Below are 26,164 nucleotides of genomic sequence, written 5' to 3'. Positions count from 1 at the left end.
TTCAACGTCTACTCCACGTTGGTTCAACATTATTTCATTGAAACGACGTTGAGTCAACCAGTGTGTTCCCAGTGGAGCTACTTCTAAGGGGGTTGAAAGTTCGGGAACTGGTCTTCGTCACAGGGCATCACGGCTGGTAAGTGGTGATTTAATCTTGTGTCAATGCCAGCCAGTGGTTGGTTTTAAAAGGGCAGATTCCAAGGGCAAGGAAGCAGATTGAGCTATCGTTTTATGGCCTTACTGGACATCTGTCAGTGATGTTATTGAGGTCCCACAGAGGTGAAACTCTGTAGAAATTCCTGGCATTTCTGCACAGTAGAATATATTTACAGGAGTCAGCCCGTGCATACTAACAAGTATTGTCTGTTCGCTAGCCTTGATCCGGCTCAGGGCAGGACTAACAAACAGACTAACAAATACCCAGACATGGAGAAGGAAACACCTCACGAACTCTTAATCTCTTAATCCACTGAGTGCTGAAGCTGATTTATCAGATAGCTCTTCTGACGAAGTGGTGAAATTTGACTAAGAGGAGAAATCGGAGAAATCTAAGTCTCACACATGAACAATCTTAAGCCTCATCTTGTAAGATGTCCTTAAACAAAGACAGTATAAGTGTTCAGCTTTGTGGGCCCCTCTCTTTCCAGGGTGAGAGTATTTAACCGAGTTCCTTTCCCAAGATGCAGTGGGGCGAGAGGTACGTGTGTATCTGTTTCGGTTTTGCCTAATCAGCCTCACATACCTCCAGTCACCTGACTGGCTGCCCTGCCGCCCGCCCTGCCAGGGAACAGGAAGCATGACACCACTGCCCTGATGCAGAGGAATGTGAGAATGCAGAACTAAGGCTCCCTGTTAACACTGCATGACTGCAAGGGAGGGAGGGAGGGAGGGAGGGAGGGAGGGAGGGAGTCACACTCCTAACCCAACCGCAGACTGTCTCCCACAGTCCCAGTGTATTGCAGTGGCCCTCAGATAGCATCCACTTAGTGTGGGAATGCTGACAGGCTAGTGGCACCTGTACAAACAGAGAGTTTGAAACCAAGCAAGCAGAGTAAGCTTGGGGGAGCTGGTGGATATTTCGCACTGACCAGTCGACTCTGTGCTGTGCTTTAAACCCTGCGGGCCAACCATCTCCAGCTGAGATCACCTGCTGCTCTGCTCAACACCATCTGCCCAACACACAGAGAGAACCATCAGAAAGACAGAGCCACCTACGACGCATCACAGAGCCACCAGCCCAAAAGCTCCTGTTCCCCTCCCTGGCATATCTAAGCTCAGTCGGAAACCGAACAACAGCCTGAGGTTACGAGGAAGGAGTGTCAGTCCCTTCCTCTCTGATGTTACCTGACAACCACACAGCCTACGCCAACCAAGACATCCCTACTTACAAACTGGCATTGACATACAGTACCTGTCAAAAGTTTGAACACACCTACTCAAAAGAATTATATAAAAAATATTTGAAATTCTTCAAAGTAGCCACACATTGCCTTGATGACAGCTTTGCACACTCTTGGCATTCTCTTAACCAACTTCATGAGGTAGTCACCTGGAATGCCTTTCAATTAACAGGTGTGCCTTGTTAAAAGTTAATTTGTGGAATTTCTTTCCTTCTTAATGCGTTTGAGCCAATCAGTTGTGTTGTGACAAGGTAGGGGAGGTATACAGCGCATACCTTATTTGGTAAAAGACCAAGTCCATATTATGGCAAGAACAGCTCAAATAAGCAAAGAGAAATGATAGTCCATCGTTACTTTAAGACATGAAGGTCAGTCAATCCGGGAAATTTCAAGAACTTTTAAAGTTTTTTTAAGTGCAGTCACAAAAACCATCAAACGCTATGATGAAACTGCCTCTCATCAGGACCTCCACAGGAAAGGAAGACCCAGAGTTACCTCTGCTGCAGAGGATAAGTTCATTAGAGTTACCAGCCTCAGAAATTGGCAATTAACTGCACCTTAGATTTCAGCTCAAATAAATGCTTCACAGAGTTCAAGTAACAGACACATCTCAACATCAACTGTTCAGAGGAGACTGTGTGAATCAGGCCTTCATGGTCGAATTGCTGCAAAGAAACCACTACTAAAGGACACCAATAATAAGAAGAGACTTGCTTGGGCCAAGAAACACGAGCTATGGACATTAGACCGGTGGAAATCTGTCCTTTGGTCTGATGAGTCCTGATTTTAGATTTTTGGTTCCGTGTCTTTTTGAGACGCAGAGTAGATGAACGGATGATCTCTGCATGTGTGGTTCCCACCGGGAAGCATGGAGGAGGAGGTGTGATGATGTGGGGGTGCTTTGCTGGTGACACTGTCTGTGATTAATTTAGAATTCAAGACACACTTAACCAGCATGGCAACTACAGCATTCTGCAGCGTTACGCCATCCCATCTGGTTTACGCTTAGTGGGATGGCCCTCCAGGCTGTGTAAGGGCGATTTGACCAAGAAGGAGAGTGATGGAGTGCTGCATCAGACGACCTGGCCTCCGCAATCACCCAACCTCAACCCAATTGAGATGGTTTGGGATGAGTTGGACCTCAGGGCGAAGGAAAATAAGCCAACAAGTGCTCAGCATATGTGGGAACTCCTTCAAGTCTGTTGAAAAAGCATTCCAGGTGAAGCTGGTTGAGAGAATGCCAAGAGTGTGCAAAGCTGTCATCAAGGCAAAGGTGGCTACTTTGAAGAATTTTGTTTTTAACACTGTTTTGGTTACTACATGATTCCATATGTGTTATTGCATAGTTTTGATGTCATCACTGTTATTCTACATTGTAGAATAAAGAAAAACCCTTGAATGAGTAGGTGTGTCCAAACTTTTGACTTGTACTGTAGCTGACATCCACAATTGCATGCTCTCAGTGGAACTATAAATAAGATAAGGCAGTAGCAGACTCACAAACCACTACATCCTACTGTCATGAATCCCATCACACACAGCTCAGCGAACACACAGGCTCTGAAACACCACCACACTTATATCCTATAGGCTCCACTACATCTATGAGCAAACTTTAAGAGACACTGCCTGGTGCATGTTATGACGTGAATGAAGCAACATGAGTACGACTGTCCAGATCACCCTGATCAACCATGTGCTCACTGCTCTCACACCTCTCCCCTTCATGGCTGTGGCGCAAGACTCATGCCGGAGCGTCTGGTAGCAACTGTCTTCTCTCCCGGCTAACACAGACAGAGAGAGAAAGAGCCAACGACGGGGAGCCGGAGCCAGGGGGAGCGTAGCCCCAGAGAAACCCACAGGGACTCCACCGCTGCCTGGGAAAGCACACCAGGAGTAGCCCTGGTTCCATTCTCCCACTTCCCTAACCCTATCAGGCCGCTGTGAGTTATCCCGCGGAGGAATAAGTTAGCGGAGGAACAGCGGAATGAGATTAGTCATCTAGACACCCAGTTGTGCGTTACCACACACACACACACACACACACACACACACACACACACACACACACACACACACACTCAGTGAGTGTAACTCACCCTGGTAGCGGAGGCTGTCATGGTCATGGTGGTTGTGCTGGTGATGCTGGTGGTTGTTCTCCAGGGGCGAGGGGGGGCTGCTGGCCCCCAGCTCTGCCAGTCTACGGCTGGTGGCCGACAGCTCTGAGCGCAGGTTGGTCACCTCCTGACTGGCAGACTGGATGGCCCCATCGATCCTCTGAGCCAGCTGCTTGTTGTCTTCCATCATTTTAAGGATTTTCCCCTGAGGACCAAACCCACACAGAGCAGCATGGTGTCAAGTGGAGCATTGGGGGATGAAGAGACTGAGACCCTCTCCCCCTCTTCTTCTCCTCCTCCTCCTCTTCCTCTTCCCTCACAGTTTACTTCACACATAAAAATGCCAGCAGCCAGTTCCTCTTCTCTCCCCTCCGTTCAGCCAGAGGAGAGATGCCGTGTCTACCTGTTACTGCATACAGTCAGTATCCTCCTGTCCCTAAGCAGTAGGCTGTTTCTGTGTGACTATGTGTGTTTTGCCAAAGAAAGAAAGTGAGTGCGATAGAGAGAGAAAGAGAGACGGAGAGAGAGAAAGATCAAACACAGCAGGCGGTTCAGGGAAAGTGAGTGTTCCTGCCGAGGAGAATGTGCTGTGAGCAGCTCTGTGAGAGGACCCAGCGCATAGAGAGATGACATGCACCCTTTTAAACGGAATGTACCATGTGCTGCAGCACCAGGGGAGAGGGGGGGAGTTTGAGGCGGTTAGACCGAGCCGAGCTCCGCTTCTCAAACTCTCTAACTACAGGATACCTCATGTATCCCACATCCTACAGGCAGCCTGTAATGAGTTAGTAATCCACTCTTTTATGGGGAGATGAAAAGCTTGTTTCTCCCGCTTTCCTCCTCTCCCCACCTCTCTGTCGCTTGGCTGTAATGTTGCTCCCTGTGACAAACACTAGTCAAGTGCTCTATATCAATTCCCTCCTTCTCTCTCTCTCTCTCGCTCTCTCTCTCACACACACACACACACACACACACACACACACACACACACGCTGTCATTCTGTCACTCCCACCCCTCCTCTTTCTATTCATTATATATTCATCCCTTTGTCCCAGGAAAGCTCACCCCCACATCGGAGGAAAGAAAAGGGGGATGGCTCAAGCCCGGCTGAGAGGAAAACATGTTAACCCTGAGAGCAAACTTAGCAGAGGACAGACAGAAAGGGAGAGGCACAACTCACTTATAAGGGTCAACACGAAGAAGGATAGGCTGGGAGAATTCCAATTGAGCCCCAGCTAAAGAGCATTGTGGGCTTATGTCTTTGATTAAAGACTGCTCAAAAGGATTACCCGTCTGAGAATAATCTTTAAGCTCAACAAACAAACACTCGCAGATCAATTCCTATTTGGAGGGATGGACGGTTTTGTGAACCACAGAGATTTGAATATGTACTTCATTTGTGTAGCGAGGGAAATCGTCAACCCTTCTCAGCATAGCTACGACTCAGCGCACCTCCGTATCACCCTGATCAAACCATACATCTGGATTGATTCTACGAGCAGTGTTAAACATGTATATTCCCTGTGTCTGTGAACAAAGTCAGGGAGGTAAATGTTTAAAAAAAAAAAACACGTCACTCTGAGCCACTTTCTAGGTTGGGTGATAACAGCCAAAGTGCTCACTGGCATTCACACAATGGAGTGGCAGACAAAGGCAGGGCCAGGGCGAGACCAGGGAGTCGGTATAACAGACAGTTCTGGTAGAAGATCCCAGTTTCACTGGGAGGTTACTGCAGTTCCACCACACCCTAGTTTGTAATGAAGCCCGTAATGTAATGTGGTGCAGCTGCTGGTGCTTTCACACACACATCCTTTCTCTGTTCCTCTCAGATACTGTAGTAGTCAACCAGTTAGTCTGGCCCCAGGCTGGGAGACATGTACTATCCCTGTGAGAGAGAGAGAGAGAGAGAGAGAAACAGAGAGAGAAAGACAGAGAGAGAGAAAGAAAGAAATAAAGAAAGAAAGAAAGAAAGAAAGAGAGAAAGAGAGAGAGATGGAGGCAGAGAGAAAAAGATGGATAGAGACGGACGGACAGACAAAAGAGAGATAGAGGTGGAGAGAGGTGAGTATAAGAGACGGGGGCAGAGTCAGAGAGGACCAGGGTAGTCTGTTACCTCAGGCTAGCTCTAAGGTAGACTGCAGAATGACGGACATCTATAAAAAAAAAAAAAAAGCAGGACATTGCAGAGAGCACTTAGAACACGTTTTCACTATAGTTCTATCCCTAGCAAAATACTTTCACATTTCTGTCCCGCCCTGACATACGATACATTGCATATATGACGTAGGTAGAGTAAAGTTAATACAGCATGGTTATATCTGACTGACATGGTACACCAATTAACATCTCAATTCATCAGAGCCAGATTACAATCGCCGTTCAAAATGGCCAAAGCTACACATCCATGATGAATCGGTGTGGCCATCAGCATCAGGGCATGGAGAACAGTCTCTGTATAACTGTCTCATCAGCCCATGTTTGGTCTCTTGAGTCGGACATTTGAACACGTCTGCTTAGCGTTCACAAGGCGTAAACACAGCGACAGCTGGGGAGCCATGGTGGGGCAGTGTGTATGAAAGCACTGTCTGTCTGTTCTGACCCCGGGTGGGAAAGGGGCTTCCATACACTGGGCTTTTGAATGATTCCAGAGGTCAAGGGTCAACGTGTCCCAGATAGACATCAATAACAAGGCGGATGCGTTGAGGATGTATAATCATTGCATCTCACTAACACAAGGTCCCCTGTCTCTAATGTAAAGACATGTCAGACATGCCTTGCGGGATTAGAAGTGAATCCAACAGACAGAATCCACTCTAAACCTCTAACCAGGGAGAGTTATCCTCCCCTCTCTCACTACCTTCCTAACTTAGCCCAATGTTGTGGTTGTTTGTTTGTTCACTAGTTTGATTCTATTAATGGGAAGTGTATTTAAGTGTGCCAGAAGTGTGCAGTTAAAAAGAGCTATTGATAAACAGTCACCATGACTGTCTGCCTGGGCTAATTGAATATCGACTTATCCTCAGCAAACTAGAATGCTTTCAATTTTTCCCAATAGTAGAGTGATGTAATACCATGGTTAACTATTTAAACAGCTCTTATCAGGGGCATGTGAGGGAGAAATATCTACTCCCACCAAACACACTTCCTGATGTTCATCACACTGTGAAAGAGAGAGAGAGATAAGTGTGTGTGTGTGTGTGTGTGTGTGTGTGTGTGTGTGTGTGTGTGTGTGTGTGTGTGTGTGAGAGACAAAGTAAGAGCGAAAAAAGGTTAGTGCGAGGGAGAGAAAGAAAGGAAGAGGGGTCAGTCATTTCTTAAGTGATAGAAAGAGAACCACCATTGGAAACGTGTGAGTCTGTGTGATAGTGTAGGATGGGCCTCAGTAAGTCTGTGTGATAGTGTAGGATGGGCCTCTGTAAGTCTGTGTGATAGTGTAGGATGGGCCTCAGTAAGTCTGTGTGATAGTGTAGGATGGGCCTCAGTAAGTCTGTGTGATAGTGTAGGATGGGCCTCAGTAAGTCTGTGTGATAGTGTAGGATGGGCCTCAGTAAGTCTGTGTGATAGTGTAGGATGGGCCTCAGTAAGTCTGTGTGATAGTGTAGGATGGGCCTCAGTAAGTCTGTGTGATAGTGTAGGATGGGCCTCAGTAAGTCTGTGTGATAGTGTAGGATGGGCCTCAGTAAGTCTGTGTGATAGTGTAGGATGGGCCTCAGTAAGTCTGTGTGATAGTGTAGGATGGGCCTCAGTAAGTCTGTGTGATAGTGTAGGATGGGCCTCAGTAAGTCTCTGTGATAGTGTAGGATGGGCCTCAGTAAGTCTCTGTGATAGTGTAGGATGGGCCTCAGTAAGTCTCTGTGATAGTGTAGGATGGGCCTCAGTAAGTCTGTGTGATAGTGTAGGATGGGCCTCAGTAAGTCTCTGTGATAGTGTAGGATGGGCCTCAGTAAGTCTCTGTGATAGTGTAGGATGGGCCTCAGTAAGTCTCTGTGATAGTGTAGGATGGGCCTCAGTAAGTCTGTGTGATAGTGTAGGATGGGCCTCAGTAAGTCTGTGTGATAGAGAAGGATGGGCCTCAGTAAGTCTGTGTGATAGTGTAGGATGGGCCTCAGTAAGTCTGTGAGATAAAGTAGGATGGGTTTCTGTGAGTCTGTGAGATAAAGTAGCATGGGTCTCTGTGAGATAAATTAAGACGGGTCTCCGTGAGATAAAGTAGACTGTGAGTCTATGATAAAGTAGGATGGGTCTCTGTGAGTCTGTGGGATAAAGTAGAATAGGGTCTTTGTAACTCTGTGAGATGAAGTAGATTGGGTCCCTGTGAGACTGTGAGATAAAGTAGAATGGGTCTCTTTAAGTCTGTGAGATAGAGTAGGATGGGTGTTTGTCTGTCTGTGAGATAAAGTAGAATTGATTCTCTGTAAGTCTGTGAGATAAAGTAGGATGGGTCTGTAAGTCTATGAGATAAAGTAGAATGGGTCCCTGTGAGTCTGTGAGATAAAGTAGGATGGGTCTCTGTAAGATCTAAAAAGCTAAGAACAAATTATTATTTAAAATGACGGCATAGGGTTAACTGCCTTGTGGGTTAACAGTGGGTTAACAGTGGGTTAACTGCCTTGTTCACAGGCAGAACAACAGATTTTTACCTTGTCAGCTCTGGGACTCGTTCTAGCAACCTTTTGGTTACAGGCCCAACGCTCTAACCACTCGGCTACCTGCCGCCCCAGATAACATAGGATGAGTCACTAAGTCTGTGAGATAAAGTAGGTTGGGTCTCTGTAAGTCTGTGAGATAAAGTAGGATGGGTCTCTGTAAGTCTGTGAGATAACGTAGGATGGGTGTTTATCAGTCTGTGAGATAAAGTAGGATGGGTGTTTATCAGTCTGTGAGATAAAGTAGGATGGGTCTCTTTAAGTCTGTGAGATAACGTAGGATGGGTGTTTATCAGTCTGTGAGATAAAGCAGGATGGGTCTCTATAAGATAGTGAGATAAAGTATAATGGGTCTCTAAGTCTGTGAGATAAAGTAGGATGGGTCCCTGTGAGTCTGTCAGATAAAGTAGGATGGGTCCCTGTGAGTCGGTGTGATAAAGTAGGATGGGTTTTTGTGAGATAAAGTAGGATGGGTCTGTGTAAGTCTGTGATAAAGTAGGATGGGTCTCTAAGTCTGTGAGATAACGTAGGATGGGTCCCTGTGAGTCTGTGAGATAAAGTAGCATGGGTCTCTGTGAGATAAAGTTGGATGGGTATCTGTGACAAAGTAGGATGGGTCTCTGTAAATCTGTGAGATAAAGTAAAATGGGTATCTGTGAGTGTGAGATAAAGTAGGAAGGGTCTCTGTGACAAAGTAGAATGGGTCTCTGTGACAAAGTAGAATGGGTATCTGTGACAAAGTAGGAAGGGTTTCTGTAAGTCTGTGAGATGAAGTAGGATGGGTACTTTTGAGTCTGTGAAATAAGGTAGAATGGGTCTCTGTGACATGAAGTAGGATGTGTCTCTGACATAAAGTAGGATAGTATCTGTGACAAAGTAGGAAGGGTTTCTGTAAGTCTAGTCTGTGAGATTTCTTAGGATGGGTCTCTGTAAGTCTGAGATAAAGTAGTATTGGGTCTCTGTGAGTCTGTTGGATAAAGTAATATGGGTCTCTAAGGCTTTGAGATAAAGTAGCATGGGTCTCAGTAAGTCTGTGAGATAAAGTAGGTTGGGTCTCTGTAAGTCCGTGAGATAAAGTAGGATGGGTCTCTGTAAGTCTGTGAGATAAAGTAGGATGGGTCTCTGTAAGTCTGTGAGATAACGTAGGATGGGTGTTTATCAGTCTGTGAGATAAAGTAGGATGGGTCTCTTTAAGTCTGTGAGATAACGTAGGATGGGTGTTTATCAGTCTGTGAGATAAAGTAGGATGGGTCTCTAAGTCTGTGAGATAATGTAGGATGGGTGTTTATCAGTCTGTGAGATAAAGTAGGATAGGTGTTTATCAGTCTGTGAGATAAAGTAGAATGGGTCTCTAAGTCTGTGAGATAACGTAGGATGGGTCCCTGTGAGTCTGTCAGATAAAGTAGGATGGGTCCCTGTGAGTCGGTGTGATAAAGTAGGATGGGTTTTTGTGAGATAAAGTAGGATGGGTCTGTGTAAGTCTGTGAGATAAAGTAGGATGGGTCTCTGTGAGTCTGTGAGATGAAGTAGTATGGGTTTTTGTGAGATAAAGTAGGATGGGTCTTTGTAAGTCTGAGATGAAGTAGAATGAATCCCTGTGATAAAGTAGGCTTAGTCTCTGTGAGTCTGTGACATAACGTAGGATGGGTCTCTGTGACATGAAGTAGGATATGACTCTGACATAAAGTAGAATGGGTATCTATGACAAAGTACGACGGGTATCTGTGAGTCGGTGTGGTAAAGTAGGATGGGTTTTTGTGAGATAAAGTAGGATGGGTCTGTGTAAGTCTGTGAGATAAAGTAGGATGGGTCTCTAAGTCTGTGAGATAACGTAGAATGGGTCTCTGTGAGTCTAGGATAAAGTAGTATAGGGCCCCTAAGTTGGTGAGATAACAGGATGAGTCTCTCTAAGTCTTTGAGATAAAGTAGGATGGGTCTATGTAAGTCTGTGGGATAAAGTAGCATGGGTCCCTGTGAGTCTGCGATAAAGTAGGATGGGTCTCTAAGTTGGTGAGATAACATAGGACGAGTCTGTCTAAGTCTGTGAGATTTAGTAGGATGGGTCTCTAAGTCTGTGAGATAAGGTGGAATGGGTATCTGTGAGTGTGAGATAAAGTATGATGGATCTCTGTGAGTCTGAGATAACGTAGGTTGGGTCTCTGAGTCTAGTCTGTGCGATAAAGTAGGATGGGTCCCTGTGAGTCTGTCAGAAAAAGAAGGATGGGTCCCTGTGAGTCGGTGTGATAAAGTAGGATGGGTTTTTGTGAGATAAAGTAGGATGGGTCTGTGTAAGTCTGTGACATAAAGTAGGATGGGTCTCTAAGTCAGTGAGATAACATAGGATGGGTCTCTGTGAGTCTGTGAGATAACGTAGGAGTGGTCTCTTTGACATAAAATAGGATGTGACTCTGACATCAAGTAGGATAGTATCTGTGACAAAGTAGCACGGGTATCTGTACGTCTGTCAGATAAAGTAGAATGGGTCCCTGTGAGTCTGTGAGATGAAGTAGTATGGGTCTCCGTGAAATAAAGTAGGATGGGTCTCTGTGAGTGTGAGATAAAGTAGGAAGGGTCTCTGTGACAAAGTAGAAAGGGTTTCTGTTAGTCTGTGAGGTGAAGTAGGAGGGTACTTTTGAGTCTGTGAGAAAACGTAGGATGTGTCTCTAAGGCTGTGAGTAGAAGTAGAATGGGTCTCTGTAAGTATGTGAGATAAAGTAGGATGGGTCTCTGTAAGATCTGTGCGATAATGTAGGATGAGTCTCTAAGACTGAGAGATAACGTAGGATGGGTCCCTGTGAGTCTGTGAGATAAAGTAGCATGGGTCTCTGTGAGATAAAGTTGGATGGGTATCTGTGACAAAGTAGGATGGGTCTCTGTAAATCTGTGAGATAAAGTAAAATGGGTATCTGTGAGTGTGAGATAAAGTAGGAAGGGTCTCTGTGACAAAGTAGAATGGGTCTCTGTGACAAAGTAGAATGGGTATCTGTGACAAAGTAGGAAGGGTTTCTGTAAGTCTGTGAGATGAAGTAGGATGGGTACTTTTGAGTCTGTGAAATAAGGTAGAATGGGTCTCTGTGACATGAAGTAGGATGTGTCTCTGACATAAAGTAGGATGGTATCTGTGACAAAGTAGGAAGGGTTTCTGTAAGTCTAGTCTGTGAGATTTCTTAGGATGGGTCTCTGTAAGTCTGAGATAAAGTAGTATTGGGTCTCTGTGAGTCTGTTGGATAAAGTAATATGGGTCTCTAAGGCTTTGAGATAAAGTAGCATGGGTCTCAGTAAGTCTGTGAGATAAAGTAGAATAGGTTTCTGTAAATCTGTGACATAATGTAGGTTGGGTGCCTTTGAGTCTGTGAGATAGAGTAGTACGGATCTTTGACAGTCTGTGAGAAAACATTTGAATGGGTCCCTGTGAGTCTGTGAGATAAAGTAGAATGGGTCTCTTTAAGATCTGTCAGATAAAGTAGGATGGATCTCTGTGAGTCTGTGAGATAAAGTAGTATGGGTCTCTGTGAGATAAAGTAGCATGGGTCTCCGTGAGTCTGTGACAAAGTAAAATGGATCTCTGTAAGTCTGAGAACATGTAGGATGGGTCTCTGAGTCTAGTCTGAGATAAAGTAGTATGATTCTCAGTAAGTCTGTGAGATAAAGTAGTATGGGTCTATGTAAGTCTGTGAGATAAAGTAGTATGGGTCTATGTAAGTCTGTGAGATAAAGTAGTATGGGTCTATGTAAGTCTGTGAGATAAAGTAGAATGGGTCTCTGTAAGACTGTGAGATAAAATAGGATGGGTCTCTGTGTGTCTGAGATAAAGTAGTCTGGATCTCTGTAAGTCTGTGAGATAACGTGGAATGGGTATTACATTTACATTTACGTCATTTAGCAGACGCTCTTATCCAGAGCGACTTACAAATCTGTGAATCTATTCTGTGAGATAACATAGGATGGGTCTCTGTATGTCTGTGAGATGAAGTAGGATGGTCCCAGTGAGTCTGTGACATAAAGTAGGATGGGTGTCTGTGTGTTTGAAAAAAAAGTAGATTTGGTCCCAGTGAGTCTGTGACATAAAGTAGGATGGGTCTCTGTGTGTCTGACAAAAAAGTAGAATGGGTCCCTGTAAATCTGTGAGATAAAGTAGGATGGGTCTCTAAGTTCTTGAGATAACAAGATGAGTCTCTACGTCTGTGAGATAAAGTTGAATGGGTATCTGTGAGTGTAAGATAAAGTATGATTGGTCTCTGTGAGTCTGAGATAACGTAGGATGGGTCTCTGTGACATAAAGTAAGATGTGACTCTGACATAAAGTACGATGGGTATCTGTGACAAAGTAGAACGGGTATCTGTAAGTCTGTCAGATAAAGTAGAATGGGTCCCTGTGAGTCTGAGTTGAAGTCGGTTGGGTTTCTGTGAGATAAAGTAGGATGGGTCTGTGTAAGTCTGAGATAACGTAGGATGGGTCTCTGTGAAGTAGGATGGGTCTTTGTAAGTCTGAGATTAAGTAAAATGGGTCCCTGTGAGTCTGTGAGAAAGTAGAAAGGGTCTCTGTGAGATAAAGTAGGATGGTTCTCTGTGAGATAACGTCGGATGGGTCTCTGTAAGGCTGTGAGATAAGATAGGATGGGTCCCTGTGAGTCTGTGAGATAAAGTAGGATGGGTCTCTGTGAGATAAAGTAGGATGGGTCTCTGTGAGATAAAGTAGGATGGGTCTCTGTGAGATAAAGTACGATGGGTCTCTGTGACAAAGTAGAATGTGTCTCTGTAAGTCCGTGAGATAACGTAGGATGGGTCTCTGTGATTCTAGTCTGTGAGATAACTTAAGTCTGAGATTAAGTAAAATGGGTCCCTGTGAGTCTGTGAGATAAAGTAGAAAGGGTCTATGTATGTCTGTGACATAAAGTAGGATGGGTCTCTGTAAGTCTGTCAGATAAAGAAGATTGGTTCTTTGTAAGTCTGTGAGATAAAGTAGACTGTGTCTCTGTGTGTCTGAGAAAAAGTAGAATGGGTCCCTGTGAGTCTGTGAGATAAAGTAGGATGGGTCTCTGTAAGTCTGTGAAATAGAGTAGTATGGGTCTCCAAGTCTGTGAGATAAAGTAGGATGGTCTCTGTGAGTCTGCGATAAAGTAGACTGTGTCTATGTGAGTCTGTGAGAAAAAAGTAGAATGGGTCCCTGTGAGTCTGTGAGATAAAGTAGAATGGGTCTCTGTGAGACAAAGTAGGATTGGTCTCTGTAAGTCTGTGTCATAGAGTAGAATGGGTCCCTGTGAGTCTGTGAGATAAAGTAGCATGGGTCCCTGTGAGTCTGAGATATAGTAGGATGGGTCCCTGTGAGTCTGAGATAACATAGGATGAGTTTCTCTAAGTCTGTGAGATTTAGTAGGATGGGTCTCTAAGTCTGTGAGATAAAGTGGAATGGGTATCTGTGAGTGAGAGATAAAGTATGATGGGTCTCTGTGAGTCTGAGATAACGTAGGTTGGGTCTCTGTGAGTCTGAGATAACGTAGGTTGGGTCTCTGTGAGTCTGAGATAAATTAGGATGGGTCCCTGTGAGTCTGTGAGATAAAGTAGGATGGGTCCCTGTGAGTCTGTGAGATAAAGTAGGATGGGTCCCAGTGAGTCTGTGAGATAAAGTAGGATGGGTCCCTGTGAGTCTGTGAGATGAAGTAGGATGCGTCCCTGTGAGTCTGTGAGATAAAGTAGAATGGGTCCCTGTGAGTCTGTGAGATAAAGTAGAATGGGTCCCTGTGAGTCTGTGAGATAAAGTAGAATGGGTCCCTGTGAGTCTGTGAGATAAAGTAGAATGGGTCCCTGTGAGTCTGTGAGATAAAGTAGAATGGGTCCCTGTGAGTCTGTGAGATAGTTCTATCATCAGCCTTGGTCAGGGTAAGAAGAAGAAATAGGAGGAACACTTGACTGTTAGATTTCAGCCGTGTGTTAGGTCAAGGATTTTCCCACATCTCCTCATAGTGACTGCTGTTTCATAGCAACACCTGGGTATGGCAGGACATGCAGGGAGCCACTCCAGGGAGAGCCATGTTGCATCCTGTCTGAGGCTGGAGCAGTCCGCTGAATGAGAACTGACAGATTGGCCACCGTGGACATGAACAGGCAAGACAGGAAGAAATGAAGAGTGCTTGTTTTGAAGGACGAGGAGATGAGTGAACTTAAAGGGGGATGCTTCCACATTTCAGTTTAAGAACTGTAGTTGAAAAAGGTAGCATTCTATTTGCGTTAACGTGGGTTCAGAACCATGGAATTGACTGATGCAATATGAGAATGAAGTGTGTCATGTATTTCTGTGTGGGAAATGTGATTCAACTGCAGTGTGGAACTACAGTAAAAGAGAATGTCAAGAGAGGCTATATCTTCTTTCCCACTGCTTGTGTCTCCCAGTCTGGCCCTCTCTGAGCCAAACAACATCCATTTATGGTCAACACTCTGAATCAAAGTTTTCACACAGTCTGCGGATTTATGCAAATGTCACAGTTGGGGGGGGAAAGGGACATTTATGTAAATGCTTGAGTGACAGTGGGGAGGGGGAGGCCTTTGCCCTCTTCCACCCTGCCCGAGCGATGGCAGTGTGCCACACTGGGACAGAGTAGCATTGATGGAGAACACAGTCGATGGCACAGAGAGGAAACTGAGCTCTCATTCTTCATCTGCCATTTGGCTGCCTCGCTTTCTCTCGCTGAACCTTCCACACGGTCAATGGAACTAAGCCTAGGAAACAGAATATCGAACAAACGAGCAATGTTTTGATAAAAGAGAGTAAGTCACTTCTTTATTCAGCCCTGCTGCGAGCGCACCTGACAACATTCCAATCAACCTCTGGTAGCAGTGCTAGTATCTTTTATCAGAGCCAAACCCTATTACATATTCCACAGGAGGAGATCCAACCTGGTTCACGCTCCAAGCCAAACGCTATCACCAGCTTTTTTTATGCATCAAATGTACCCTGAGGCCCTGCTGGCTATGTGGCTTGAACTCTGACAGAGATAAAGTCCCATCCCAGGAGCGGGCCCTATGTTGACTGAGATAAGGTTTGTAGGGAGGACTTTTTATCCGCTGTCAAACTCACTGCCTTCCTTACGTAGGCCTGTCTGTCGCTCCAGTCCTCCCAAGCTGCTCCACTCCCCTCTCTCACAAGCCTCGCTCTCCTCTCCCACATTCCTCCACCTTTGATAGAGGAGCAGTGACACGGTCTCTCCACTCGAAGATAACGGCAGACAGGGGTTGCGGAGTGTGATGCCAAGGGCCATGATGAGGATTACGATAAAACCCAGCCTGCAAGGCAGTAAGGGTGGGTGGGGGGGGGAGTGTGTACCTGGGGTTTGTTGGGGATTGTTGGATGGAGAATAGAACAGAGAATGCTAGACTTGATTAGAGAGACTCAAATGGCCCCAGTGAATATTTTCCTCCCTCTTTCCCGCTGTCTCTCTTCTGCCCCCTGCTGGGTGTTCTCTCTCTCCGGGACGTAGGTGGAGGTTGGTCCTAACCAGTGATACAGTGTCAGAAATGTTCTCATGCCCCTCAAGGTAAAGGTTAGTATTGGGGGCTAATCCTAGATCAACTTCCATCTCAATGTAGCTGCTCCTTAATTAGCATGAGTCCTGTTGACAGGCCAGGTTTAGGTGGAGCAGACCCAGACATGGAGTAGGCTACAGGACAATGTCACACACAGAGGGGCTAAGTAATGTTGACACAAAAAGGTATGTGTCATACAAAGCTCCCACTCCGCAAACTCTCTGATGTCTAATTGAATTCTCTGTCCTGCTACCCCCCTGTACATGGTCTCGCTATTGTTATTTTACTGCTGCTCTTTAATTACTTAGTTACTTTGATTTCTTACTCTTATTTGTACTGCATTGTTGGTTAAGGGCTCGTAAGTACATTTTTACATTTTACATTTTAGTCATTTAGCAGACGCTCTTATCCAGAGCGACTTACAGTAGTGAATACATTCATTTCATGCATTTTTTTTGTACTGGCCCCCCGTGGGAATCGAACCCACAACCCTGGTGTTGCACACACCATGCTGGCGTTGCAAACACCATGCTCTACCAACTGAGCCACACAAGTAAGCATTTTACTGGAAGGTTTACACCTGTTGTATTCGGCGCATGTGACTAATAACACTTGATTTGATTTGAATCCCCTCCTCCTTCCGTTGTTCCCCTCTCTCGATTACAGGGCTGCTATGAGATAAAGGGCTGTGCCTCTCTACCCACAGGGGAGATAGCGATAACCGACTGGATCGTCATCAGCACAATGGAAGGTGTTCACTTGTATAACGGCAGACGTGGAATCAGCGTTCCAATTAATAATAATACTTATCGTATAAGTCTCGACCCTAAACCAAACTGATGTCGAAGCCATTTTTCACCATGAGAGCATTGTTCCCTGGGCTCACCAGGCGAGCTACGATATGTAAAAGTAGCAGTAGAATAACGCCGTGGATATTCCAGACGATGGTTTTAATGAGGCTCATCGTCCCAGCTCTGCTCTGAGAGCCTCATTCATTCCCACTCTCCGCTCTCTCTGTACACTGGAGTGATCAGTCAGGGGGGAATGCTGTGGAAATCGCAGCGACAGAGCCTCGCCGGCTTGATTTATGACATGCAGTTAGTTATTTATTGGCTAATCATGGCAGGCTGCTGAGAGCGGACTGAGGCATACCTACAGAGGAGGAGGACAGCCATGAAGCTGTGCTGAGCTTCACGGGAGACAGATGAAGAAGACAAGCCCGCTAGGGTTATTACTAGGAGAGATAGGGAGAATACTTTTTCAAACCACCAGATGAATCTAAAGGCAGTCGTGGGTCATAATTCTCTCTGCCTAAAAGTGCATTCCAGTACTGATGATAGTGCAGGATTCCAAAAGTGTGTCGTGAGGTTGGTATACAACTAACAAACGAATCTTCATCAACCCAGAGTGCCCTGCGATGAGAGTGAACGTCCTGTTGTATTATTCATTAGAAGAGGGATTTTCCCCAGCTCTGCCACTCCACCAATCAGAGGAGAGTGAGAAAAAAGCAGATCAATCCGAGCTCTCCTTGGGAGAGATTCTGAGGGCATCCCACTCAAAGAGATGATTGACAGCCTGGGGTAGTACCAACAGAGTGTGTACAATGGATCCATAAGAACTGATACTGTATTAGTATTGAAGAGCTATCCTATTCCTGTCCATTCCCCACGGTGAGGACACATCTGTGGTGACCGTTCTGCTGATTTGGTAGCTCATCTCGCTGGGATTGGCCCATGTCCTAAACATGGTGGGGCAGCTACAGCGAGGCATAGCGGGGAAACGACACCAATCTTCCACCATCACTCGTCACATGTCTATGTGTCCGCTCTCCTCTCTCTTTCACTCTGTAACTGTCATCTCATCTCCTCTCTCTTTCACTCCCTAACTGTCATCTCCTCTCCTCTCTCTTTCACTCTAACTGTCATCTCCTCTCCTCTCACTCTGTAACTGTCATCTCCTCTCCTCTCACTCTGTAACTGTCATCTCCTCTCCTCTCACTCTGTAACTGTCATCACCTCTCTCTTTCACTCTAACTGTCATCTTCTATTCTCTCTCTCTCTCACTCTGTAACTGTCATCTCCTCTCCTCTCACTCTGTAACTGTCATCTCCTCTCCTCTCACTCTGTAACTGTCATCTCATCTCCTCTCTCTTTCACTCTGTAACTGTCATCTCCTCTCCTCTCTCTTTCACTCTGTAACTGTCATCTCCTCTCCCTCTGTAACTGTCATCTCCTCTCTCTTTCACTCTAACTGTCATCTTCTATTCTCTCTCTCTCACTCTGTAACTGTCATCTCCTCTCCTCTCACTCTGTAACTGTCATCTCATCTCCTCTCTCTTTCACTCTGTAACTGTCATCTCCTCTCCTCTCTCTTTCACTCTGTAACTGTCATCTCCTCTCTCTTTCACTCTGTAACTGTCATCTCCTCTCCTCTCTCTTTCACTCTGTAACTGTCATCTCCTCTCCTCTCACTCTGTAACTGTCATCTCCTCTCCTCTCACTCTGTAACTGTCATCTCCTCTCTCTTTCACTCTAACTGTCATCTCCTATTCTCTCTCTCACTCTGTAACTGTCATCACCTCTCTATTTCACTCTGTAACTGTCATCTATACTCCTGCTGCTGTCCGCTTGTTCCATCATCCCAAGCGACATCATCAATCACTCTTATCAAAAAATGCACATTCCTATCAGAAATACATCTCTCATTCTAATAGTAGCTCACTAACAACTAAATATGGCAATGCTTATCAGGCTTCAGGAATGCTACAAATATAACAGAAACATGGGAATGTGGTCAAAATGGTGTTCTGCTTCTTGTAAGATAACAGAACTAATAGTGCTGGGGAAAAGATTAGGGAAATATTGTGGCTAGTGCATATTGACTAACTACTGTATCTCCCAAATATAAATTGGACAGAATAAATCAGCCTTCCAAAGCATATAAACTGTGAGAGATGGCTATAAGGGGAAAGAAGGAGAGAGAGCGGGAGAGACGTAGAGAGAGCAAGAGACAGTTGGATGCCAAAATAGTTGAAGTCATTTATTATATTTCAACATTTATCTCTTGGAAGGAGCAAGAGTTATCAGAGGGACTAAATTGAAAGACATTCAAGCGTGCAGTGGGGACTCAGGAACACTGATGACCCAACAAGCAGAAATCCATTCACCACTCCAGGCTTAGCCTGCCATGCAGCTCTGCACAACCCTGCACAGAGGAGAGCAGAGAAGAACAGAGCAGAGCAGAGAAGAACAGAGCAGAAAAGAAAAGAGAGACGAGCAGAGGAGAGAAGACGAAAGCAGAGGAGAAGAGAGGAGAGGAGAAGAAAGGAGAGGAGACGAGAGCAGAGAGGAGAGGAGAGGAGAGGAGACGAGAGCAGAGCAGAGCAGAGCAGAGGAGAGGAGAGGAGAGGAGAGGAAAAGAGGAAAAGAGGAAAAGAGGAAAAGAGGAAAAGAGGAAAAGAGAATAGAGGAGAGAAGAGGAAAGGAGAGAAGAGGAAAGGAGAGGAAAGGAGAGGAGAGAAGAGGAAAGGAGAGAAGAGGAAAGGAGAGGAAAGGAGAGGAGAGCAGAGGAGAATAGAGGAGAGGAGAGGAGAGGAAAGGAGAGCAGAGGAGAGGAAAGGAGAGGAGAGCAGAGGAGAATAGAGGAGAGGAGAGAAGAGGAAAGGAGAGGAAAGGAGAGAAGAGGAAAGGAGAGGAAAGGAGAGCAGAGGAGAATAGAGGAGAGGAGAGGAAAGGAGAGCAGAGGAGAATAGAGGAGAGGAGAGAAGAGGAAAGGAGAGGAAAGGAGAGGAGAGCAGAGGAGAATAGAGGAGAGGAGAGAAGAGGAAAGGAGAGGAGCCAGTCGACACAGAAATGCAAACACAGTAAAATCAGGGAGACACAGCACACTGCTGCTACCGCCAATCATTTAAAATGCATAGGCAATTAACCACCAGCCACAACACCACTGTAGAACTGGCAACCTGACAGCAGGGCTTTGATTATTTTAATGAGTTGGGGCAATATGGCTGAGTCGTGTTTAAATGTAATCGAAGGAATGGTTGGAAGAGGTGTGTGGAGGGATGTTAAAGCTATAGGATATGGACACCTTATGTTATTGCAACTGCAGGGAGACAGTTGCAGTACGGAAATGTATTTAGGTTAAATTACTACACTGGCGTGCTCCCATTCCAATATGTATTTTATGTAATGGCTCCGATGTAGTTTACTGTAAATGTGTGTGATTTAAACGCGGTTAATAAGCTGGCTTCTGTAGAGGCTGAGAATTGAATTAATCTGCATTCCAAATGAGTTTGTCTGAATCCAAAACTAGTGCGGCTTAAGGTGTTGTGAACCGGGTAGGAATTCTAGCATGAGTAATACTAAGAAGCGTGACTAGTAACACAGGACATTGTGCGATGCTCCCCATTGTTTTCCAATTTGACATCTGGCTAACCTCATTTACACAGTAATGTTTTGGGACCGTATTTGTAGTAATTATTTGAGTTACGGAACACATCCGTGTGTTACGAATCAGTTTGTGTGCATGCGTGTGTGTATGTGCCTGAGTGTGTGTGCATGCATATACCTAGTACCTCTGCACATTGATCTGGTACTCCCTGTATATAGCTCCACATTGATCTGGTACTGGTACTCCCTGTATACAGCTCCACATTGATCTGGTACTGGTACTCCCTGTATATAGCTCCACATTGATCTGGTACTGGTATTCCCTGTATATAACTCCACATTGATCTGGTACTGGTACTCCCTGTATATAGCTCCACATTGATCTGGTACTGGTACTCCCTGTATATAGCTCCACATTGATCTGGTACTGGTACTCCCTGTATATAGCTCCACATTGATCTGGTACTGGTATTCCCTCTGTATATAGCTCCACATTGATCTGGTACTGGTACTCCCTGTATATAGCTCCACATTGATCTGGTACTGGTACTCCCTGTATATAGCTCCACATTGATCTGGTACTGGTACTCCCTGTATATAGCTCCACATTGATCTGGTACTGGTACTCCCTGTATATAGCTCCACATTGATCTGGTACTGGTACTCCCTGTATATAGCTCCACATTGATCTGGTACTGATATTCCCTGTATATAGCTCCATATTGATCTGGTACTGGTATTCCCTGTATACAGCTCTATAGTGATCTGGTACTGGTACTCCCTGTATATAGCTCCACATTGATCTGGTACTGGTATTCCCTGTATATAGCTCCACATTGATCTGGTACTGGTACTCCCTGTATATAGCTCCACATTGATCTGTTACTGGTACTTCCTGTATATAGCTCCACATTGATCTGTTACTGGTACTCCCTGTATATAGCTCCACATTGATCTGGTACTGGTACTCCCTGTATATAGCTCCACATTGATCTGGTACTGGTATTCCCTGTATATAGCTCCACATTGATCTGGTACTGGTACTCCCTGTATATAGCTCCACATTGATCTGTTACTGGTACTTCCTGTATATAGCTCCACATTGATCTGGTACTGGTACTCCCTGTATATAGCTCCACATTGATCTGTTACTGGTACTCCCTGTATATAGCTCCACATTGATCTGGTACTGGTACTCCCTGTATATAGCTCCACAATGATATGGTACTGGTACTTCCTGTATATAGCTCCATATTGATCTGGTACTGGTACTCCCTGTATATAGCTCCACATTGATCTGGTACTGGTACTCCTTGTATATAGCTCCACATTGATCTGGTACTGGTACTCCCTGTATATAGCTCCACATTGATCTGGTACTGGTATTCCCTCTGTATATAGCTCCACATTGATCTGGTACTGGTACTCCCTGTATATAGCTCCACATTGATCTGGTACTGGTATTCCCTGTATATAGCTCCACATTGATCTGGTACTGGTACTCCCTGTATATAGCTCCACATTGATCTGTTACTGGTACTTCCTGTATATAGCTCCACATTGATCTGTTACTGGTACTCCCTGTATATAGCTCCACATTGATCTGGTACTGGTACTCCCTGTATATAGCTCCACATTGATCTGTTACTGGTACTTCCTGTATATAGCTCCACATTGATCTGTTACTGGTACTCCCTGTATATAGCTCCACATTGATCTGGTACTGGTACTCCCTGTATATAGCTCCACATTGATCTGGTACTGGTATTCCCTGTATACAGCTCTATAGTGATCTGGTACTGGTACTCCCTGTATATAGCTCCACATTGATCTGGTACTGGTATTCCCTGTATATAGCTCCACATTGATCTGGTACTGGTACTCCCTGTATATAGCTCCACATTGATCTGTTACTGGTACTTCCTGTATATAGCTCCACATTGATCTGTTACTGGTACTCCCTGTATATAGCTCCACATTGATCTGGTACTGGTACTCCCTGTATATAGCTCCACATTGATCTGGTACTGGTATTCCCTGTATATAGCTCCACATTGATCTGGTACTGGTACTCCCTGTATATAGCTCCACATTGATCTGTTACTGGTACTTCCTGTATATAGCTCCACATTGATCTGGTACTGGTACTCCCTGTATATAGCTCCACATTGATCTGTTACTGGTACTCCCTGTATATAGCTCCACATTGATCTGGTACTGGTACTCCCTGTATATAGCTCCACATTGATCTGGTACTGGTATTCCCTCTGTATATAGCTCCACATTGATCTGGTACTGGTACTCCCTGTATATAGCCCCACATTGATCTGGTACTGGTACTCCCTGTATATAGCTCCACATTGATCTGGTACTGGTACTCCCTGTATATAGCTCCACATTGATCTGGTACTGGTATTCCCTGTATATAGCTCCACATTGATCTGGTACTGGTACTCCCTGTATATAGCTCCACATTGATCTGTTACTGGTACTTCCTGTATATAGCTCCACATTGATCTGGTACTGGTACTCCCTGTATATAGCTCCACATTGATCTGTTACTGGTACTTCCTGTATATAGCTCCACATTGATCTGGTACTGGTACTCCCTGTATATAGCTCCACATTGATCTGTTACTGGTACTCCCTGTATATAGCTCCACATTGATCTGGTACTGGTACTCCCTGTATATAGCTCCACAATGATCTGGTACTGGTACTTCCTGTATATAGCTCCATATTGATCTAGTACTGGTACTCCCTGTATATAGCTCCACATTGATCTGGTACTGGTACTCCCTGTATATAGCTCCACATTGATCTGGTACTGGTACTCCCTGTATATAGCTCCACATTGATCTGGTACTGGTACTCCCTGTATATAGCTCCACATTGATCTGGTACTGGTACTCCCTGTATATAGCTCCACATTGATCTGGTACTGGTATTCCCTCTGTATAGCACATCATTGATCTGGTACTGGTACTCCCTGTATATAGCTCGACATTGATCTGGTACTGGTACTCCCTGTATATAGCTCCACATTGATCTGGTACTGGTATTCCCTCTGTATAGCTCCACATTGATCTGGTACTGGTATTCCCTCTGTTTAGCTCCATTGATGTGTATTTTATTGTATTCCTTGTGTTACTGCTTTATTTTTAAACTCTGCATCATTGGGAAGGGCTTGTAAGCAAGCATTTCACGGTAAAGTCTACACCAGTTGTATTCGGTGCAGGTGACAAACAAACATTTGATTTGTGCGAGCATGCGTGCGTTTGTGTGTACGTGTGTGTGTGTGCACGTATGTGCATGGCTGAGTGCGTGCATGGCTGAGTGCGTGCATGGCTGAGTGCGTGCATGGCTGAGTGCGTGCATGGCTGAGTGCGTGCATGGCTGAGTGCGTGCATGGCTGAGTGCGTGCATGGCTGAGTGCGTGCATGGCTGAGTGCGTGCATGGCTGGGTGCGTGCATGGCTGAGTGCGAGCATGGCTGAGTGCGTGCATGGCTGAGTGCGTGCATGGCTGAGTGCGTGCATGGCTGAGTGCGTGCATGGCTGAGTGCGTGCATGGCTGAGTGCGTGCATGGCTGAGTGCGTGCATGTCTGAGTGCGTGCATGGCTGAATGCGTGCATGGCTGAATGCGTGCATGGCTGAGTGCGTACATGACTGAGTGTGTACATGGCTGAGTGTGTGCATGGCTCTGTGTGTGCATGGCTCTATGTGTTCATGGCTGAGTGTGTGCATGGCTGAGTGTGTGCATGGCTGAGTGCGTACATGACTGAGTGTGTACATGGCTGAGTGTGTGCATGGCTCTGTGTGTGCATGGCTCTGTGTGTTCATGGCTGAGTGTGTGCATGGCTGAGTGTGTGCATGGCTGAGTGTGTGCATGGCTGAGTGTGTGCATGGCTGAGTGTGTGCATGGCTGAGTGTGCGCGTGTGTGCGCGTGTGTCCGAGTGTGCGCGTGTGTCCGAGTGTGCGCGTGTGTCCGAGTGTGCGCGTGTGTCCGAGTGTGCGCGTGTGTCCGAGTGTGCGCGTGTGTCCGAGTGTGCGCGTGTGTCCGAGTGTGCGCGTGTGTCCGAGTGTGCGCGTGTGTCCGAGTGTGCGCGTGTGTCCGAGTGTGCGCGTGTGTCCGAGTGTGCGCCTGTGTCCGAGTGTGCGCCTGTGTCCGAGTGTGCGCCTGTGTCCGAGTGTGCGCCTGTGTCCGAGTGTGCGCGTGTGTCCGAGTGTGCGCGTGTGTCCGAGTGTGCGCCTGTGTCCGAGTGTCTGCATGTGTCCGAGTGTGTGCATGTGTGTGTGACAAAAGGCGAGAGAGAGACAGAGAGTGTCTGTGTTGATTACTTTGCTTCGACTGGCACTGTCACAACCACAGGTACTTTAACAAACAATCAGTCTTAAATTGGAGTGCACCTGCCATCCTTAAAAGACCTAAAGGCCAATCATTCATTTCAGAACCGTTGAAAGCCTAATGGCTCTGCCTGTAGCTGTTATTCCCAGAGGCACCATCCAATCCCTGTGTTTAAACACGGACCACAGAGGAGGAAGCATCTTCACAATACAGCAGAGACAATCCTTTAATTAATGGTACACTGTATACACCAGCACAAGATGAAGCCCTTTAGACAAAGAAACCGTGAACATTAGTCCCACACCACACCTTGCACGAAGCTCCACTCAAACTCAAACACATTTTTAAAAGTCTGGATATGTTATTATTGGCTGTTAAGTTTCAGCTCTGCAGGCCCTGCTGACATGCATTGATTTGATTCCCTCTGCAGCATGAGGTTGATTTGGACAGGTAGGTCACCTACAGAGAGAACAAAATGAGCCGTTGATGATCAATCAGGTTTGAACTATTCAGAGAGACGTTTTTACAGTAATTACCCGTTTAGAGGTTATAGAGGTCTACGGGATTTGTATGGCTCTGTACTGTGTCCCTCACCTCTCTCTATCTTGAGAATATTGTGATAGCTTAAAGGGAGAACATGAGCACTGTAAGGACTCCGACATACAACCACAACACAACAGAACATGGCATCATGAGTCTGGTTCTGATTATTGTACTCTACAGATGAATAACCGAGGAAGCATTCTTCGGAGCACAGACAGATCCAACAATAGTGATTCATCATAACCTTCACCTTTAACGTGCCTGTCAGATTAAGATGTTGTTTTCTTATGAGTCTGATGCTCATGTAGGGAATTCAGTGGAAAATGTTGACTGGAGCAGTTAGTTCATCTTTTTTTTTTAATGTAACTACATGTAATCCAAAATGTAATCTAAGTAATCCCCGAAAGTAATGATTTATCATCAGAGGAGCGTAAACAATAACTAGTAATGCTACATACTCCAAAAAAGGTTAGAATCTCACCTTTCTGGTAAAAATAGTTATAAATTGCTGTGGTGTCGTTACTTTTGAGGACACAAGCTCAAGTACACGATACAAAAATATGAAAATATAAAACATTTTATACGACGTACTTACTATTCAAGAAAATTGTATGAATAAGGCTTGGAATTACTTATATGGTTTCTAAATATAGTATAATCAAATTATAAAACCACAAATTATAAGATTTCACCTTCCTTATAACTGTAAAATATATATGTGTATGTTTAGTGTTAGAGAAAACGTGCATGTTTTCTAAAGGTCTCTCTTGAACGTCACCCAGAATTCTAGCTTGGCTTCCTGAACTCGCCAGGAACTCGCCTTTCATCTCATATTAATCTTGTCCATCTATGAAAAAGAGAAGAGTTTATTCTGTTAACGGCTATAAATCAATCTCAGAATGTGTTACCAGGATGAAACCACTCTCTCCTGCTGCATTATGATGTAACAATTGCAGGCATATGCTTTGTCCTTGGCTGTGATGTAGGGTTCAGCCAGGTGTTGATGGACAGTCGGAAGAGCGAATGAAATGATAGGAGGGACATCCCAGCTTCAAGTGGTTTCAGATTTCACATCCTACGTCAAGGCTAACAAAATATACTACTGTGTCCGCGGGAACCAGGGCTATCGCTCAATGCAAGCCATTTCGATCTACGTGGTCCACAGATCGATTTCTAAGCAAAAATGTCGGTCGGGAACCG

The 26,164-nt window shown here is 45.3% G+C and overlaps 1 protein-coding gene across 1 annotated transcript in view; it reads right to left on the bottom strand.

Moving 5' to 3' along the window:
- The window catches only part of LOC115150925 (kazrin), a 148,945-nt gene that overhangs the window by 78,558 nt on the left and 44,223 nt on the right, over positions 1-26,164 (bottom strand). The window contains exon 4 of the mRNA XM_029694763.1: positions 3,500-3,722. Within this exon, the coding sequence (XP_029550623.1) occupies positions 3,500-3,722 (223 nt within the window). The remainder of the gene's footprint in view (positions 1-3,499; positions 3,723-26,164) is intronic.

This window comes from Salmo trutta, chromosome 16 (genome assembly GCF_901001165.1).
Source record: "Salmo trutta chromosome 16, fSalTru1.1, whole genome shotgun sequence".
NCBI lineage: Eukaryota > Metazoa > Chordata > Actinopteri > Salmoniformes > Salmonidae > Salmo > Salmo trutta.
The sequence above is the reverse complement of the archived record's forward strand: the minus strand, read 5'-3'. Positions and strand labels throughout refer to the sequence as shown.